The 15258-nt window shown below is 38.9% G+C and overlaps 1 protein-coding gene across 1 annotated transcript; it reads right to left on the reverse strand.

Annotated features, from left to right (window-relative positions):
- Nucleotides 1-7678: 7678 nt before the first annotated feature.
- mettl14 (methyltransferase 14, N6-adenosine-methyltransferase non-catalytic subunit) lies at nucleotides 7679-14306 on the reverse strand. The gene is made up of 11 exons (XM_084005036.1): nucleotides 14104-14306; nucleotides 13462-13550; nucleotides 12537-12624; nucleotides 12069-12146; nucleotides 11310-11397; nucleotides 11139-11229; nucleotides 10839-10980; nucleotides 9428-9520; nucleotides 8678-8794; nucleotides 8269-8479; nucleotides 7679-8140 (listed from the first exon to the last, which is right to left on the reverse strand). Exons 1-11 carry the CDS (start codon nucleotides 14167-14169, stop codon nucleotides 7839-7841), a joined length of 1365 nt encoding a protein of 454 aa, XP_083861162.1. The 5' UTR covers nucleotides 14170-14306; the 3' UTR covers nucleotides 7679-7838.
- Nucleotides 14307-15258: the final 952 nt, after the last annotated feature.

A 15258-nucleotide genomic window follows, 5' to 3' on the forward strand; every position in this document is an offset into this window, starting at 1 on the left:
AGAGCAAAAAATATTGATGGAACTGTACGAGGAGTAAAAACCCATCATAACCAAAAAAGGGAATACTGTAGTGATAAATAAAAATCGCGAGGCTGCTTGGGCAAGAATTGCCGAGCGATTAAATACGGAAGTACCGTTAAGAGTAACATGTTCTAATATAACACTGACAACGAGTTCTCAAACATGAGGATAGCGTAGAGGTAACGTGCCGGCTTTGAACGTGGCCGGCCACAGTTCAATTCCCGAACATGGAAGTTTGTGAAACTTCTTTCTTTGGCCGGAACTCTCTCTCTCTTTCTATCTTTTATTTAGATAGGCCTAGTAAATGCATCTACATTGAACAATTCATTTATTTCAACAATTCAATGAACACATTCAATGAACGTATTAATGAACTCACCTGAAAGGAATTTATGTGGCTGAAAATTGCATGCAGCAATGCCTTTGTCATTGGGATCTATATCATTGGGATCTATATCTGTTTTGCCTCAAAACAGTTATATTGTACATACTTGTTTATGTTATATGTTATAGTGTCTCTTATATATTTTTTTAGTGTAAATTTCTATTCCAGTACTTTTTCTCTTTTTTATTACGTGTTTATTGTATGCACCATACACAACCAAGACAAATTCCTTGCAAGTGAAAACTTACTTTGGCAATAAACCTGATTCTGATTCTGATTCTATTAATAATAACATCTTTATGCCTATCATGTTTTTGCAAGTTATATTTGGGTTCTGGGGAAATTGTATGACATATTTATCGTAGTTAAGGTAAAATGTTGGTCTAATTCTCTGATCTAAAGACAATTATACAGTCAAAAAAAAAAATGACACATGAGATGTCCTCGTCGGGATGTGAACCTGGGATGCCCCAATCGGGGGCAGGTGCATCACCACTCACCCAACTGGGGGCTTTAGGTAGTGATATGGCCAGTCGGTCTTAAACAAAATAAACGATTTATTCATATTTTTTTAATTGCAAGCATGTATTCTTAGACGCTTGATGAAAATATAGTCTGTTTGTACTTCATACATGTAATTTTGGTAATTTTTGGTCTTTCACGTGACGAAATCACGAGGACTAGGCTTGGCGGAACCTTCTGCTGGTACAGTTGTTTCCGACAGACGGACTTCTCTGAAACCCCCGCTAAAGTAAGCCTGATGGTTAGCCTGCCCCGGGGCAGGCTAGTTTGGTCGGATTAATTCCCAAGGTTACTTAGCGGAGAGTGCCTCAAGTCACGCTGATGGAACGCAACTCTCGCTAAAGGTAGCAAGGCTTATCGAAATTAGCCCGGCTTTGCGCTTAGCGAGTTTGATGGAATACCCCTCCAGTCCACCAACAAATCTCTGCTGCAACCTGGCAACTCCAAAACATGGAGAAGCATTTAAGGGAGACAGCTGAGAAGGATAGAAGCCCAGAAAGCTCACACAGTCATGGTGCAGCAATAGATTGAAGAGCAAGGCTTCTTCAGAGGTCCAACTATTTAGAAACCTAGCGGCCGTGCTGAGCTCTCATAACTGGGTCAAACTACGCAGAAACACTGAGCACGACCGTAGTCACAAAAAACAGAAATATATTTGTTCTAAGCTGAAGCTAAACGGTCTGCAAACAAACCAGAAACAATCATATCCCTCACTAGATCCAGGCATCAGGACCAGCAGCTGATGTTTGACACCAAATTAACAGCACTTCAGTAATTCTTCCATTGGAGCTCCGAAACTTCCTCCACAGAATTCATGAGGAAAAACACTCACTGCCTGAACAAACTTAACCCCAAAGTGAAGCACCAAATTAGGAGGTGATGGGTTACAGTAAATCAAAGGCCTGGAGGGAGCTGACAGTCAATGCTGTGTCCTCTGTCGAAAGATCCAGCAAAGAAGTGGAAAGAAAATGGTTTAACATGTAGCCAAACAACACATAGTAATAGCTTAGATATGCAAATTACTCAATAATTATGCTAAATGTGTTATATATTTCTAAGCTTTAAAATCATGTTTAAAATATGCTTTTTAAAGGCATCTGCATATTGTGAACATAACAGAGCCCAGAACGCATTAATTTGGTAATTTCTGATGATGACAAGCAAAATGTATGTGCATTGCTTTTTCACACAAGCTCTACAGGCAGTCAGAAGCATGAGTAGATTGTGTTGTACCAAAGATGAACGCGGGAACACACTTAAATTTCCTGCTGTCAACAATTTACACACAAATTAGTTCTGCTCACATTTCATGAATGAGACCCATTATCTTGTCTCGATTGGGTTGTGATAAAGTCCTAAGGGCTTCAGCAATGGGGTGACAGAGTCTCTCTTTAGTCGCCTCCTCCCTCTGGAATTCTACCAAAACACATCAGAGACTCCACCAATCTATCCACATTTAAAAGCCTACTCAAAAGTCACCTTTGTGAGGAACATTTCACCTTTTCGGATCTTTTAATGTGTGACTAATGCTGCGTTTATATCTATCACCTGTCTGTTTCTATTTTAACTGTATTTAACTGTAAAGTAGCTTTGGGTATTATGAAAAAGTGCCCTATGAATAAAATGTATTATAACATTTTTTTTATCATCTGATAACCATACACTTATGGTTAGTATGGTGAATACAGTTATAAATATAAGACAAAACAAAAACAAATCAATCCTTTCAATTCTAAACACACTCATGCAGTATTGACAAAGTTTAAGCCATGAATGTATCAGTCTTTCAGTTTGACATCTGTGTCCAAGAAGAAATTACTTTATGTATTTTAAGGAATTTGTATCAGAAACATTTCTTTACTTACCGGTATATATATATATATATATATATATATATATATATATATATATATATATATATATATATATATATATATATTCCAATTAGAAGCCTTTTTTTAAAACTTTCATGTCATATACTGTATATTGCTATTTATTTGTAGAGCAATTTAAAATATATATATAAAGCAATTGTGGTTCCAAAGGTGGAATTAATATAAATAAATATACATATCTGAACTAGTGCTCATTATATCCACTATAAACGCTAAAGTGTTCATAGAGCAGCCACACAGCAACTGACAAGCCAGTATTGCAATCCATTAGATCTGGTATCGCAGTAGATTGTGAATGATAATTCCTGTGAAAATGATCTGAGCCCAAATGAAGATAATTCATTCACAATCACATTATTCAAAAGCCTTTTAAGTAAAACAAAGTTAACTGATTTCTTAGGGTCGATATTGTTCAGCAATATAAATATTTTCTTCCTTACCAGGGTGGAACTGTGCAGAGGTATTGTTTTATCCACAGCAATTGATCAGTGAGTGGTACAAACTGATGCTAAGAAGGCACCAGCCACTTTTAAGATGTGGAGATGGAAGTGACGACCTGACATTGAGTCAGGGCTTTGTGAGAGAGTCCAGAACTTGTTGGACCTGTTCTCCTTTGTTATATCAGGACAGAACCGCAGGCACAATGTCAATAATTAAAGTTAGGGGAAAGTTAAGGGGTTGGTGTTTGTCAGAGCTGAGAGTTGTAAGTAACATTTGAAGTGTGACCGATGAAAGCATTCTAAAGATTCAGGGTTCACAATATAGTCCCAGGCTCTGGTATCATAACAAAAGTGTGTCACTGTAATAACTCAAACAATATGATATGTCAAGAATAATAAATCATTTTATCATTATCGAAAAGCACAGTCCATCAACGGTCTCATCCAAGCACAAACGTTTCCCACTCAATCTATTGCTCCAAGCCAAAAATGCCATACCTCTTTCATTGTCGCATACAATACCCAACTCAACAAACAAATCAGACTTTTGTTAACACAATTTTTTTAGACATATTTTCTTTCAGCATGCCAACTGTAAAGGTGTGGCATATGGTTTCGACACACTGTCGTACGTGGCATGACTTAAAAGCAGGGCAAGGCAACTTTATTTGAATAGCACCTTTTATACACAAGGCAGACTCAAAGTGCTTCACATCATAACATGTCATACAATAAAGTGAAAAAATAGAAGAATTAAAAGAAAATAAAGGCAAAATTAAAATGCATTACAGAAAGACAAGGAGAATAAAAAAAAAGTGCAGACGTCAAAAGATTTAAATTTAAAAAAAGATGACAATAGGACAAAAGGAGGCTATATGACAGGGGGCAAGCAGCAGTTTATCGTTAAAATGCTTTATCCTGCACTAAGTTTCCATTTTTTTTTTCAAGTGATAGATAGCTTGAGTATTGTATGTGCCCCATCCTATTTCAGAACATGTGGCTGCCTTTCTCACCAATGACCTCGACACAGACAATGACAAATTCCAGAAGCCCAGTGGATTGTTTCAGCTCTGAATCTGGACGACTGAGATAGCTCTACATACTATATATATATATATATATATATATATATATATATATATATATATATATAATACCGTTGACCTGTTTCACCTGTTGCGAACCAGAATGAGCGGTAAAGGCTCAAAGAAAAACAAATGTTGAATCATTGCTTGTTTAACGTGTTTGAGTAGGTTTTCAAAGTAAACACACAAACAATGCTTGCAGCAGTAAATATTTCATTTGGCTCCTACAGACCCATGGGAATGTTTTGAGACACATTTCATACATATATAAATATATGTATTTCTATATGTATGTACATATAGAAAGTAAATACATATAGAAGGTCATTTGAAGACAGCAATATTATAGGATGTCCATGTTTTATGTCCATCTCAAACTTTAATATTGGAAATATTAATATTTCCATGCACTATGCATATGCACAGTGGTGCAGATGTTGTTTTGGATTATGTGTTAGTCTTTTAATTCAATATTTTTCTCTTTCAATGATAGCAATTTTATCCCTGTATTTGTATCAATGTCACCTGTGCTTTTACCTGTTACACTGTTTTGAAAACTCATTCCCACTGCAGTAATGTTTATAAGATTTGAGAAAGTGATTTAAAGCTTTCTACTAAAACAGTGTCATTTGAAGTTCTATCATGTAAACTTCCCATGCAGTACTTGGAATCTGACGGGAAAAAAACAAAGAACATGCAAATATGAACTTACCACTGTGGTCACTTTGTCTTGTAATTGCTTGAACTCTGCTGAGGATTTGTTTGAAAGTTGTGGGGGGACATTTTGCTTAAATCCCATCTCAATTTTTGGCTCTCTTGTTGTGGCATGAGCCATTGTTGTAGCTGGAGTGGTAATGCTTGTGATTCTCATTGGTGCTGATGTTCCAGTTACAATACATATTAAATAAGAGCAAAACAGAATGCATTAACAAATATAGAAAGTCCTAGAGGAGCTAAGAAGATATAAAGTGCCAGTACATGTTAACCTTAACCTTTATCTTAATTAGAAAATGATAATGATTCATTGACTACTGGTGAAGGTGTAAAGATTGCAAAGGAAATAAAATGACATCACTAGTAGGAGAGATTGTATTACTGGGAAAATGCATAGCGGTGACTTGTGATGAGGTCATGTTGAGTGGTAAGATGATGGAATAAGGAAACATACATTATATTTTATTCAAAGAGATTCAGAGTGAATGTGTGTGCTTTGAAGAAGTCAGGCAGGATCTGTGTCATAATTTTAATAGTACCAGGTATATATACAGTAGGCTATATTCAATTGTGATTGGATTAAGGTTCAAACGATGCTATCATCCCTCCATAAACTACAAGGACTGAATATATATACATGTACACAACTGTAGCTAAAAGCTCATAGGACAAGAAAATGCCCTAGAGAACACTTTAACTTCTTTACAGTGTGATTTCATTAGAAATGAGAAATGTTCATTTATTGAGTCACTTTTATTTAACTACAATTGTGTTTTCTCATGTATTCAATAAGAAATGGTTTGAAACACAGTTTGTATTTATCATTGTATTGATGCATTTCATTTCGGTGAATTAAACCAACAAGTCAACCAGAAGTGAGACTAGAGGAGTGCAACCAAACGCTGAACAAAACACGTTTAGACGATAAAACATTTACAATTCACTTTAAGGATCTTAAACACTGAAAATGGTTAAAGGTCTGAGACAAAAAGCACAAACGACTCACACACAGGACAACTCTGTAAATGCCACTCAATCATAAAGGTAGCCACGCCCTAACACATGGGAAAATCAAGTGAACAATAGGGTAATTTTCTCATAGACTCCCATACAATCGGACTTCTTTTTGAAAAAGTCAACACTCACTCACTATTGTTATCTAAATTTGCCAAGGAAAGAGTTTGTCCATCTCACCTGGTCTGATGGTGGTCTCGTCCAAAAAGGTGCAACCTTCTGGCCCAAACAGAAATACTCAATTAGGTGGAAGATCTCCACAAGCTTCTAAAAACACTCGAGTTGCTGGGTTTAGGTAATTCAACCTTGTGATGAGCACCGCGTTGTTTATTTTATCTAAAAGTAGGCTACTGTGTTACTTCTTTAATAAAAGGCATTAACATTTGCGCATTGATATCAAATCACGTCCGCGTCCGAAGCGAGAAGTAGGTTCTGAGTGCACTTGTTGTTTATGTCCGGCTGCTTCCAGTTTACGTAAGTGGGCCGGGTGGAGCTAGCCTAATATCGCGTTCGAGATGTGGTGATGATGATTTAACTGGCATGCCCGGAAAAAAAAAAAAAAAAAGAGTCGCATTTCGGCGTACCCCGATCTCAACAACAAGCACAGTCTCTCGGTAAATATTTAACTTTCAGCCAATCTTTGACCTTCTTTTTCCTTTGGTTCCGCCCTCTGAGCTGTCAATCACAACGAGCCAACAGAGATGTTGGGCTGAATGTTATTACACCTGGAATTCCTTAAACATTTCCAGGTATATTCAATAACTTATATTGAATATGTACAAAACGTAAACAAACAATTTTGGTCAACATGGTAGAGGTTGTAAGTCAGTTGGCAGTTGGACAATGACATGTAGGATCACTGGCATGGTCATTTAACCATGTGATTTCAGTTAGGGCTCAACAAGTCATCAAGTTTGTATTTTCATTCAGGGCAAATAATAGACCCTGTGTAGTTTCACTGTTCCATATGACCTGATGTACCAATCAGCATTATTTCACCCTACAAAATGTATTTGTGACTGTTATGAACAAACCACTTCTATGTGGCCCCCCTGTTGCTTCAAGGCCAGGCAAAGGAATGTGTTCAATGACGTATAATTTAAGAAAGATGCAGCATTTTTCACATGGTACTCGTTGTTTAGTCTGCCCGTTTCATTCTCCATACATGATCGACATTAGCATGGAGCCTGAAGAGAAGAGATCAGCCAATGAGCTTCCATAGGGCTGATACCCAGCATGCAAATACAAATGTCAAATTCTTTGGCCACATAGTGTAAGAGGACCTTGATGAGTGATTAATTTGCTGTCTCTATACAGTATATAAAAAACATTTAAAATCAACCATTATTTATAAATTACTATAGAACATGTATATCGTTGCAGTGAAATTGCATTGTCTGTTTGAAAATTACTTTAAATTCTTTATGGAATTGTATCTTTACAATAGTGTTTTACATCCCATTTGCTCATAATGACTTTTAATCTGACTCGATACAGAAACGTACCATTACTTCCATAACTGTATAGATATTCAAGGCCAAGATCTAATACAATAATCAACACAGGAACCCACAAAGTGAGAAGAATATTTATTAACAATACCCATTCAATCTAAGGTATATCCATGAAAAAATAGAAACACAACAATGGGATTAGAAAAGATTCACACTAAGTACGCCTACTGCATTACAAATAAACTTGTGTTTCCAGATCATGCAGATGGGATTCCTAGCATCAGTCTGGTTAACATGAGCTCTTTGCTTTAGCGAGGTGGAAAGCCCCTGTGCGGCCCTCCCCTCCCTCTGAACCCTCCCCTGTCCCCACGGAAATTTGGCCGGTTTCTTTCACGGCCTCTGTCTCCACCTCTTCCTGCGTTCGGCCCACCACGTCCCCCTCTGGGTGCTCCGCCACCACGTTCCGACTTGAGCTTAGCAGGGGGAGATTTAGGCCGCAGTCTCTCTATATCCTCAGTGCAGCCAGATAGGTGGGAATTGACAAAATGCGAGGGGTAGGTCTCTGGGTTAAAGTTGCTGTTTGTCAAAGTAGGACCCACGGTCAGCCAGCCTAGAATGAGAAGAAAACAAAATTCATGGGTGTTGAGAAACAAGCAGAGGCACGGAGGAAGAGAAGACATTAAAAGAAAGATATAATATAATATACAAAAATAATAAAAAACAAATTTGCCATCTCACCTGGTCTGATGGTTGAGTCTCGTCCAAACAGATGCAACCTCCTGCGGCCCAAACAGAAATGCTCAATGATGTGGAAGATCTCCACAGGCTTCTCTACATTTCCCATCTCAGGCTCCTCAGTGATGATCAAGTCAATGTCCACATTAGCATGGATGAAGTCCCCGTCAGTACTCCTACGCACTGTTCCTTTGATTCCCATCAGGCAGTGCTCCTGGAGAGAACATGTTGTATACATCATCATATGAACTTTAAACTGGTTCAACTTTCAATCCATCCTGTGTAGTTGTTGACTTTAAATTGTGTATCGACCATTACATCTACAACTATTAAAGAAAAACAAACCCCAAAGCAAATAGATTATACAAAGTTTACATCAACTTGAACATGATAGTTCACATTTCTGCTGTACCTTGGTCCTCTGGAACACTGCTTTTGGGTCCAGTGCCTTGGTCTTGCCTGGGTTGTTCTTGTTGGTCTTGATCCAACAGATATCCTCACACCGCCTAAAGCCCCACTTCCTCAAACACTGAAATGGGTGAAATAAGTGTTATTATGTTTGACTTTGTCTTACAAGGACAACATTTAGGGAATATTGACAGGTTCATCTTTTTTTCATAATAAAACTAGCAAAACATCAAACCTATAAGAGCGACTTTTTATATTGGACCAAAATTCTCTCAGTAGCTTGCAGTCACACATCCTTTCTATTAATACATAACATCTCAAATGTCAAATATAGATAAACCCTTTCTCATGTGACTTGAAAGAATGGAAAACCTAACCACATTCTTCATATGAATAATAAGGTTTCGATAGAACTTGAACTGCTTTGTTCAAGACTGTGACTCAGTGTTAGTGAAGAGCTCAAAGCATACAACACACAACAATAAAACGAAGCAAATACTGTTTGTTAAACAGCAGATATGTACCAGGATGTGTCTATGACCTTGTCAAACCTATTGTCATAACATCAGATAAGCGGTGGCCTAACTCAGTTGTCAGATTAAAGCAGTGAGTTCCTGATTGACTCAAGGAATGCAGTGTTACAATATGCATGTCTTAAGATGCAAAAACAGTGAGAAAGATCAATATTGGACACAGAGTAAGGGTTTGCCTGTAAATTAATGTGTGCTACTGTCTGAATGAGGGACCACGTTACCATTCTGCCCAGGTCAAGGCCTTCACCAGAGCCACACCAGAGAAAGACGAAGGAACGTAGAGATGATATCTCCTCAATTTCTAGTTTCATGATCTACAATGGCAGAGAACAGAGAAGGGAAAGCAGGGTGAGAGAACACAATGTCACAATCCTCCATGTCACTTTAATGCTAGCTTTCCCCGAGGCAGGCCCATCATCAAAGAACAGGACAGGTGATTCTGCCATCCCATCTTTACATCGGCACATTCATATATATGTACATATCAGTGTTACTCTGGATCCTTGTCGCCCCCTACTGGGAAAGGTTCTGCATCCCCTTGATTTGTCCTCCCAAGCTCATTACATTATTACAGATGTCCATATCAATATTAAAGTCCCAGTCGGCAACATTTTTTTGATCATATTCACCGAAGCCGACACTATGCTCCGATAGAACAACATAAATCATACGGTTTTAGAAAAAAAAGCGTGCCTCTACGCGCACGTAGAGCCTGTTGTTTGTTTTGCAAAACATCAACAAGGCCCAGGTCCTCCTGTCCACTCAGCACGCAGGGCTGTATTCGTCCACACAGAGCCCCTCTTCCCTCAGGTCGTACCACTATCACAGGGGGGAGGCAGAGGGAAGAAGCAACAATCTTCTAATTCCTCGGTTAAAAACCGAAACGAGGAGGTCCAAAACAACCAAGGAAAAGAAAACACCGGTGGAAAAGAAGGAAAAAAAGAAATATTGTGACGGTGTCGTGATAAAACCAGAGTCAACATCTGACCCTCGTTTCAAAGGTGGCGTGATCTAAGGGATTTCAAAGGGCACGAAGTCGAGGGGAAGGAGCTCGGTGGTCATGGGGGAGGAGCGTGAGAGTTAACATTAACATAACATAAACATTAGAGTGCCCTCGATCCGCCAGACTTGCCAACTGGGACTTTAAGCATTCTAAAATGGTTAGGGGTGGGTCTTCCAGTGTGACCTCTTGTTAAAAGAAAAATGTGAATGATCAGAATTCTAACTTAAGTAAATGGGTGGGGCATCACTGTGAGAAGGAATACCTGGCCAGTGTTCCTGGAGGTTATTCAAACCCATCCACACATTCATACATCACAGATTTTCACACCACATTGCATTTATTATTATAACTTCATGCCAATAAACCAAAGGCGCCTTGGAATTCCTTTGGTTTATTGGCATGAAGTTTCCCATCCAAAGAGCAACTCAAAGTCATCAATACTTTTGAGTCCAGGAAGCGCTCCTCTATTGACCTTTCTTGTATTATTATAACTTACTTTACTCAACTTCAGTTTAAAATTGTTGTAAATTGCAATCACCTCTCTTCTTTGTTGTGGCCTATCAGGCGGTCATAGCCGTTATTTAACAAACAAGCACAAACTGCTAAACCCGCCTATCATGCATACATACGTCATCCCAGGTCCAGAAACGTTCAGTGTGGCTAATGCCTGATTCTCTGTAGTACTCCTCTAATGGCGGCTCAAGCAAAATGACATCAAACTTGCACTTCAAATCCTGCAGGTCGAAGTGCTCTGGATCAGCCTGGAGGTACCTATGCACACAAAACACACAAATAGATCAAACTTTTTTTCAAAATAGTTCATAACACTTGATCTTAACTCCGTATTCTCAATTGAAGAGGTTTTCCTTGGGTGTAATCACATTTACATCCAGGTAAATATTGATTCTAGAATTTATAATTTAACATACATGGGAGGGGTGTTGGTGGTGGAGATGAGTTCGTCCTTCAGTCTGATCAGTTCTCGAAGCTTGGGGTATTCTTCAAATCGGTCAGCCAAGCCTGAAACACAGAAGGCAACAAAGTCAGAACCACACACAGGCACGTACATGAAATCACCATAGACCAGCGCACACACTCACCAACATCTCTGATGAAGTTTTGTGGCCTGTGCCCTGTGTCGACAAAGTGCTGACAGTAGTCGTTGTGGGGGTTCAAACTCTGGGTACCCTGAGAATTAATGGATACATTAATTAATAAAGATAAGCAGGAGAAAGGGTAATAAGAGAAATGTATCTGGAGAAACAGTATTCAAGCATTTGAATACACATTTGAAGCATGGGATTAGAACAGCGTGTTCAAAACTACAAATACACTTACAATATTTAAATAAAAATGACAAACTGTTTGCTTTAACTAAAGCAAATCTTGAGTGTTAAACATCAAGTTTGTTTGTGATTTGTGACAGGAGCTTTTAGACACCCATTGCCTTATGTAAGGTTTCCACGTAGTGAAATCTGGTTTTCACAACTGGTTGTGCTTACAGAGGTTGGCATTAAAAACCGTCTGAAATTACAGGTCAGTGCCGGGTGAATGGTGTGAATGTGAACATTGCATTGTCTGCTCAAGTAGAAAGCATGAATTGAACCTGCGAAATAAAAGTTGTTCTACCAGCTCTGGATTGCAATGTTTACACACTGTTCAATATAAGAATAGCTGATGACACAGTTCATTCTTTGTCTGGCTGCTCTGCCATTTTATAGTAGTTTAAGTCAGTCACATGTCACAGGTTTTCCTATTGCACCGTGTCATCATATTAACAGAAAACAGCATAATTAGTGAGATACAATATAAAAGAGACATTGTGTGTATAAAAAAGAGAGACAGCTAGTTTCCCCAACCTTAAGGAATGTACTTGAGTCCTTGTACACTTCCTCATATGGGTTGCTTTCATCTGGCTGCTGCACCTCCACCTCAACCTATTAACACACAAAAACACAATCAGGTTCTTATTTTGGTCTATGAAGAGGACCTTTGTTTTTTTTATATAAATACAACTGAAAGGATCATAAAAAAATTCATTAAACATGAATGAAATCACAATCATGGTAAAGTTACTACCCATAAGAAAAAATTGCTATATGTCATGATGATGATCTATATCGGGATAGAAGATTTTGCCTGTATGGCCGACACAACTACCTTATTTTTGTATTACTCCCTTTTTGATTTTATTACGATTCAAATTTAGTTTTTTATACTGTTAAATTACTGTAAAATTTGTTAGGAGAAATGTTATATTAATCAGGTTTATTATTACATATAAACGGTTTGAGGCTTCTTTAACCCATGTAGATTCATAATGTCACCTTTTGTTCTTCCACATCTTCCTCTGTGTCCTCTCCCTCTGTCTGTGCCTTCCTTTTGGAAGGTGCGGCTGAACTGTCAAGCGAAGACCTGCAAAACACAAACAACTTAAACACATTTCCGGATTGTGTCTCACTTCAGCACAAAATCAACATTTTAGCACTACTGATGACTAGAGATTAATGGCAAGCAAGATGAATGGCACACAGATTTAAAAAAGGCAAAGACAGGCAGCTACTCTGTTTTGCCAGCCTTTTTGTGTCCTTCATGCCATTAAGTTCCTGCATTTGTATACATGTGAGATATTAGATTATCTGACTGTTCTGCTTCCTGTGGTCCTATATGGCTCTCTTTGGGTATAGAGAGGGGAAAACAGCACAAACAGCACAGTGAACCCCACTGCCATCTCTAACTGAAATTATGTGTCCGTCAAATATGTCATTATTTTGGTTTAATCATTCAACACAGCCCCTCCAACGAATTACCATTTATTCTGGAGCTGATGCAAAGATCAACAGCACACAGTCACCATCAATTATGTCAAGTGCAAGGGTTCAATCTCCAGCTTGATGGTATTTTTCTTTGGTGAGGCACAAAGAGGAACCCTGTCTATACAGTTGTGCCATTGACCCACCAGGTGGCTCCAAAACGACATAGTGTATTGAAGACACATACATAGATTTTGTCGAAATCCAGAGATTATTTCTAACTGTTACACATTCACAGATGGATCAAGAAGTGTGGAGAATCCAATTAGAGGGAACAAATTATATATTGTGCACAAAAAATAATAAATTGTGGCTTCAATATATATATTGTTTCTCTCTATGGCCACTCCCAACCTCCAGAGCTTTCAACTGCACTCCTCTTCAGCTTTCCCTTATGACTGATCTTTACAGTTATGTTGGGTATTTCATCATTTCTTACCTGCATGTTTCTCGTGTCTCCTCTATCTCCTTTAGCTCATCTTTACTGTTGAGGACAGCTCCAATACTGTCTGCGCTTTCAGCTCCCAACTGTGCTTAGACAAGAATGAGAAAGTCAGTGTCACACATTTCAAATTCAGCTATTGTCTAATTTCCTTATATTATGCATTGTTGTACTCAACGTTTTCTTTCTCAGCATGTTGTACTGCTGTTATATAACTAGGGCTTCAACATTGACATTGGAAATAAGTGACGTTTTATCATGTTACTGTAAATTAATCTTCGTATATTTTGTTTAAGTCACTTAAAGTTATCCTGGCTGGCATGTCGTGCAACGGTGCCATTTCTGTTCGCTATATTGGCTCAAATAGCGTCAACATGTTGATTTACATTTAACGTTACAGTTTAGGTATTTGCGGATGGACTCCACTCGGAGGGCAAACAATGTACACGTTTTGCGGAAATGTCGTCTTAATGAACACTCATGGATGTATGTGTGCGACAGAACTGACAGTCCAACATGCGTTTTCCATCCAACACTGTTTGTAATAGCTCCACGGATGGAGATAGATAAAGCCTTAGTTAGCTAACTGTTCAGCTAGCTTACTTGCTAACAACAACAAGAGGCTCGCTGTCTACTTGCCTGTTGAGCTAAAAGCTGCCGCCTAAGTTTTTGTCGCTCACGGATTTCTTGCAGTCGACTGTTCATTTCTTCTGTTGCAATGTTTCCTATTTAACTATATGGTATCGCCGTTCGTTGATACGTCAAAGCGTTCCATACAAACGCGATATAATAGCGAGGTAGATAGCCAACAATCGGCTAGTGTGTATTAGCCGCCCGCCACCAGAAATCGCAGTGGGTGTACTCGTTATGGACACCGGGGCGCGCCTGTCAGATTGAGGGGCTTGGCGAAGATGCAGTTAAAATACAAAAGACAACCGGCTGCGAATGCATACTCTCTCATTCATGCACACGGAGGCCCATGTTGCTTTCGCCACGAGCTTGGTAGCCCGGTCGGAGTGGGTCAACCGGCGAACGGAGCCGTTTATCGAGTGTCGACTCCGCCCACCTGTGCGTGTTTCGGTGTACGCCGGTCGCTATTATGAGTAGACGCTTTTGTGATTCAATGGACGCACCGTGATGATGTCACCACACAGGGAGCTTTAACATGACGTTCACTAAATCCCCCCTCCAATCAGATGACAGTAGACACCGTGCGCTGGGGCGCAATGCGATATCCATTTATGTCTGATAATAACAACGGTCATCACATACACACACGTAGGCCAGGGACGGACAGAGAGCGACTGTATTTATGAATTCATTCTCTGTCCACCACAACTGTAGCATCTGCGTTGTTATGCTTAACTGACGTGGCTGCAAAAGGAACACCACGTTAATGTACCCCTATAATAAGAGCGGATTGTAAACCCATATGTATCCGGTATTATATATCCACAGATATAAGACCTTAGGTTGAATATAGGTTCGTGTTGAAGGACATAATTCGTAGTCATAAAACATATAGGTCTTAAAAAAAATAAGCACTTTGGTAATGGCCATGCTGTCTAAACAACAGGCAACTTCTCAAAGTTTTGGGAGCTCCAAGTGAATTACTAGGGTCTACACATGACCTACTAATGAATTATCACATTAGATAGAATGGGTCCCCCTATGCTCCCTGTACATTTGATGTAATTACTTCAATAGGTCTAATGAATGACATACAATCGCCACTTAAAAGGTGTGAAAACGTAATGTTATTGGTTATTGGATTCCCGTTGGGGGACTGCCTGC

The sequence above is a fragment of the Eutrigla gurnardus genome (genome assembly GCF_963514095.1).
Source record: "Eutrigla gurnardus genome assembly, chromosome: 3".
NCBI classification, from domain to species: Eukaryota; Metazoa; Chordata; class Actinopteri; order Perciformes; family Triglidae; genus Eutrigla; species Eutrigla gurnardus.

Excerpts from the sequence above, each read along its gene's own strand:
- mettl14 (XM_084005036.1), bottom strand. The coding sequence starts at position 14,169 with ATGAACAGTCGACTGCAAGAAATCCGTGAGCGACAAAAACTTAGGCGG. Across the intron at positions 12,147-12,536 it reads AAGATGTGGAAGAACAAAAG|GTTGAGGTGGAGGTGCAGCA; the intron begins GTGACATTATGA and ends GTGTGTTAATAG. Across the intron at positions 11,398-12,068 it reads ACTCAAGTACATTCCTTAAG|GGTACCCAGAGTTTGAACCC; the intron begins GTTGGGGAAACT and ends ATTAATTCTCAG.